At 35.8% G+C, this 5000-nt stretch overlaps 1 protein-coding gene across 5 annotated transcripts in view; it reads left to right on the top strand.

Annotated features, from left to right (window-relative positions):
- The window catches only part of LOC144967252 (uncharacterized), a 49916-nt gene that overhangs the window by 38688 nt on the left and 6228 nt on the right, over positions 1-5000 (top strand). For all 5 annotated transcript variants that reach the window (XM_078904239.1, XM_078904236.1, XM_078904238.1 and 2 more), the window contains exons 2-5: positions 1418-1513; positions 2110-2430; positions 3590-3886; positions 4479-4625. In XM_078904239.1, the coding sequence (XP_078760365.1) occupies positions 1424-1513; positions 2110-2430; positions 3590-3886; positions 4479-4625 (855 nt within the window). In that variant the 5' untranslated portion in view covers positions 1418-1423. The remainder of the gene's footprint in view (positions 1-1417; positions 1514-2109; positions 2431-3589; positions 3887-4478; positions 4626-5000) is intronic.

Genomic DNA, 5000 nt, shown 5'->3' with positions numbered 1-5000 from the left:
TAGTAGAAGTAGTAGTAGTAGTAGTAGTAGTTGTAGTAGTAGTAGTAGTAGTAGTAGTAGTAGTAGTAGTAGTAGTAGTAGTAGTAGTAGTAGTAGTAGCGTAAGTATTGATGTTATTACCATGGTTGTATATTTTGTGGTCATTATTGGTATTATTATATATTTTTTTTACGTCCATGTATGTTGCCATCAGATTTTATGATTTATTGGCGAAAGCCTAATAGTCTAGTAAATAAACTTGAAACTTGAATAAAAGTGAACATTGAGGAAATTTATATATTTTTTTTTAACTTCATAAAACGGAAATTTCCTTATACTTATTCTTTTGACTCAATTTTGTTCATCTGGATTTTTACGATAATATATTACGAGATTGCCGTAGTAGTTTATAAATAGATAATGTGATACTCAGCTGATAGAAGCTGTAGACTGTTAAAAAGAAAAAACAACAACAAAACAACCGAATACAACAGTTACGATAAAGAACAAAATACCAAACTTGGAACTTTTCGGACTCAAAACTCTTCTTTAATCATCAACAACAAAAACAGCAATAAAAATATTAAGACATCATTTAATGTCTAGACAGACGGCTGAATTTAATTTAATTGAGCTTTTTTTTTTAATATCGCGCAATATTCACTAAACGTGCTCAACGCCCTTTACAAGGGGTCCCTGGTTAACAGCAAGACTTAACATTTAGGATGGGACATGACGCCTGTTAGGCGATATTACAAATTTTTTTGGACAGAGACAACGCTGTTAATGTACAAGTAATCATTTTACACCCGAGTACGGTGAGAGAATATGAGTAAAGAGTCTTTTCCAAGGACTCAACTATGCGCTGAGCGAGTCTCGAACCCAGGACCTTCCGATCCGAAAGCGAGTGTCATACCACAAGACCTCATGGCCGCTAAGTATTTGGCAAGTCTTATCGGCTGGTGCGATCTCGAGATAGGTCTTTGAAATTATTATTTGTTCACCAATCAAGGGACTGAATTCGATAGATAATGCATTCACTCCATAATTTCCCCCTGAAAAAAAATTATACCATAAAACTCACCATACTTCGATTAGCTGCTGACACTTTGCGTCATGAATCGCCATCATCCATTTATTGCACGCGCTCGTGTGTGTGTGTGTGTGTGTGTGTGTGTGTGTGTGTGTGTGTGTGTTTGCGAGAGAGAGAGAGAGAGAGAGAGAGAGAGAGAGAGAGAACAATTATATTACTGTTACAGGTCTCTCTCTCTCTATCTATCTCTCTCTCTCTCTCCTCTCTCTCTCCCTCTCTCTCTCTCTCTCTCCCCCCCCCCCCCCCCCCCCCACCCCTCCCTCTCTCTCTCTGTCACGACTTAATATCAAAGTAAAATTGAACCTAATACGAGGGTTAATTAATCGCTCACCTTTTCTTTTGCAGACTGCAATGATGGATTTTGAGGAAGTGAAGAAAAGTCTTTGGCATGCCTTTGATGTCTTGGATGACTCGACACTGGTCAAAAAGAGCCGCGTCAGGGTAATGGGGTCACACACACACACACACACACACACACACACACACACACACACAACTCTCTCTCTCTCTCTCTCTCTCTCTCTCTCTCTCTCTCCATGTCTCCCTTTCTCTCTCTCTCTCTCTCTCTCTCTCTCTCTCTCTCTCTCTCTCTCTCTCTCTCTCTCTCCCTTCATCCCTCTATATATTATGTCACTTTTTGAAAAAATCTTAAATTTATTCTGATCTCTCACAATTCTGTTGCTTTAAAGAACTGACCTCTATATGTTCAAAGTAATTTGCATTGTTTAAGAATGAAATATTTTTTTTAACATTATTTTTATAGGGAATGAGATTAGCGGAAGAGTAGCGTCCCTTGATTGGACGTCACCCATAGTCTGTGACGTCACCGGCGGAAAGTTATTAGAGAGAGAACGCCATGTTGGTTGTGCGCATGGTCTCTCGTCCTCGCTTCCGCGACATGATGTTCTCTCTCTAATAACTTTTCCGCGGTGACGTCACAGACTATGGGTGACGTCCAATCAAGGGACGCTACTCTTCCGCTAATCTCATTCCCTATACCTATATATCTTCTTTGTAATTTTCGTTTGTTGTGGCAGGTTCTCACCAACAACATTGGCCAAGTTATGGGGGTTGAACAAGCTGAGACGGTATGGGATAAAGTGGACGAGGACGACATCAGCTTCGATATATTCGTGAAGACCCTTCGAGTCAATTTGCTGGTGGGCATAGATAAAAATACAGACCCCAGAGTTGTGTCCCTTAGGGCAGAGCTGGACAATCTCTGCTGGATGTTGTGTGAGAAGTCTTATGTGAATCGGATTAAGAAAGAATCTTGTGTGCCGGACGGTTCTGAGGACAGTAATGAAGGGGAAAAGAAACGAGAGTTTACCAAAACCGATTTATTCAAGTTGTGGAAGGTATGTTTTGTGTTTCGGCCACAAATAAACAATTTAGTAATATAATTTTGTTTGATATATTCAGGGCTTAAGTTTTTTGTTGTTGTTTTTTAAAAAAATGTTATTTATAATGTGTGTTTTATCATGTTATATGATGTTTGATTTTTTCAATTTATTGCTTTAGACGGATAGAAAGACAAATAAATAAATAAGTAGACACACACACATACTACACACACACAAACAACACACACACACACACACACACACACACACATATATATATATATATATATATATATATATATATATATATATATATATATATATATATACTGTTGAGAGAGAGAAAAAAATCAAACAACAAAAGCAGAATAACTCGTCCAAATAATGTGATTAATTAAGGGAGATAAGCCGGGATTGGTATGGACTTGAGGCTGAGAATCATTTCCTTTCTCTAATACTCGCAACTAAAATCTTCTTGATAATTTTATTACCTAAAACTTTTTCATCATAAGCCATTGAAGCCTGTTGTACCGACATAAGACACATAATACTGACCACCCCCTCCCCACCAAACCAAAACAACAGCAAAAAAAAAAACAAACAAACAATCAAGCAATTATATTTTGATGTTTAGTTATTTTGAAGATAGAAATAATATATTATTGTCTACATATTTTTTCTCTATATAAAAGTATTACAATTTATTTCTTTATAGTGCGATATAATGTAAGAATTTTTGTAGGATTTATAGTTGGATATCATTGGGTGTAAATTGTGTTAGAAAATTTAGTACATGTGAATCGTGAAACCTAACAAAATGGTCATGGAATGTATCAAAAGAAAAAGCGACCTGTCTCAAAGGAACTGCCTCAAATGAACTTTTTATCCTACTGCCTTTTAAGCCCATAAGAGCTGAAAAGAAGTTAGCTCACTTCTCCAAAAAAGTAATTTTGAAAATCTTTTTATAGATTTATTCTAATTTTGATGGGAATATTTTGTTTAAAAATAAAACAAAAAACAAATCACCATCCTCCTCCTACCCAAAAAAAAAAAATAATAACAAAAGAAACAAAACAAAAACAAAACAACCACACAAACAAATACTGATATATGTAATAATTGCCGGGGGGTTGTTAGTATGAAATTTTTATTGCCTCATTATTTTTTTTTTCAGATTTTTAATTTCCTGTGTGAAAGGTCATCAGATGGGTTAGTTTTAACTCCATTGAGGATAGACATAGAAGAGGCTGACAGATTTGTTTGTGAGATTTGTTCCACCCTCGGTTTACCCCATCCTAAAATAGAGCCAAAATCACCTACAGGACTTGCTACTGACACATCCTTTTTGATGGACTATTGCCAATTTCTTGGATACGTTTCAAACCTTATTGGGACAGATGAAGACCAAGAAGTCATTAGCCATGGAATAGCAGATGTTCATGGACAGATCATTTCAGATGTTGTTCGCAAGGTAAAATGTTAATCAGAAACTTCATGAAAAATGTTATCACTCAAATGATTATAATCTTTTAGGAGTTACACAGAAAGTCTATTAGAGAAAGAACTTGACAAAGAAAACAACAAATGGCAAGGATTTTAACTTAGAAATTTGCCTGCAGGATTCATCTTACAAAATGATTGTTGTACTCTCTCTCTCTCTCTCTCTCTCTCTCACACACACACACACACTTTCTGTCGCTCTCTCTCTCTCTCTCACACACACACATACACACACACACACACACACTTTCTATCTCTCGCTCTTTCTCTCTCTCTCCCCCTCTCTCTCTCTCTTTCACTCTATCTCTCTCTCTCTCTCTCTCTCTCTCTCTCTCTCTCTCTCTCTCTCTCTCTCACACACACACACTCTCTCTCCACACAAAATCCAACGTCCTTTTCCAAACAGTAATACTGACTGTTGAAATGAATATAAGGTCACTATTTTTATTTTGCCATTCACCTAATGTAGGGTTACATAAAAAAAAACCCAAAAGACAACTAATTAAATGTAATTGATTTCATAATTTAAGACGGCGGTCTGATAATATTAAGTTTATTTTCAGGGTTACATGGTAAAATTTGGCAACAAAGTCACAGCATGGAAAGACAGATGGTTTGTCCTCACCGCCTCTGCCTTACGATACTTTGTCAACTCAGACGAAAAAGAGTTGAAGGGTTCGATTATTTTGTGCCATGAATGCTTTACACAGGTGAATAACCATTTCAATAAAAAAAAAAGAAAAGAAAAGAAAGAAAAAATAACAAGACAAGACAAACTTACTGATTGTTTGTTGTTTTTTTTCCCCCAATTCTCTTGATTTTTAAATGAAATTGTTTTCATTGATAACTTCAGTCTTGGTAAAATTTAATCCATGATTTTAAAAAAATTAGAGAAATCTTATCTTCAGCTAAAATGAATGCCTCAGATGAAAGCTTTGTCAATTTGTCCATTTAAAATGATGTCAGATGCATCACTGCATATCGTCATTGATATTGAAAACACAAAGAGATACGTTTTAATTTCAAAAATAAAAGTATCATATTTCTGCTGGTGGGATAATACTCTACCGTTTTATTTTGAATTT

Source organism: Berghia stephanieae, chromosome 3, assembly GCF_034508935.2.
Source record: "Berghia stephanieae isolate SIO BIC M18660-M18661 chromosome 3, UCSD_Bste_1.3, whole genome shotgun sequence".
Classification (NCBI taxonomy): Eukaryota; Metazoa; Mollusca; class Gastropoda; order Nudibranchia; family Aeolidiidae; genus Berghia; species Berghia stephanieae.
The sequence above is the reverse complement of the archived record's forward strand: the minus strand, read 5'-3'. Positions and strand labels throughout refer to the sequence as shown.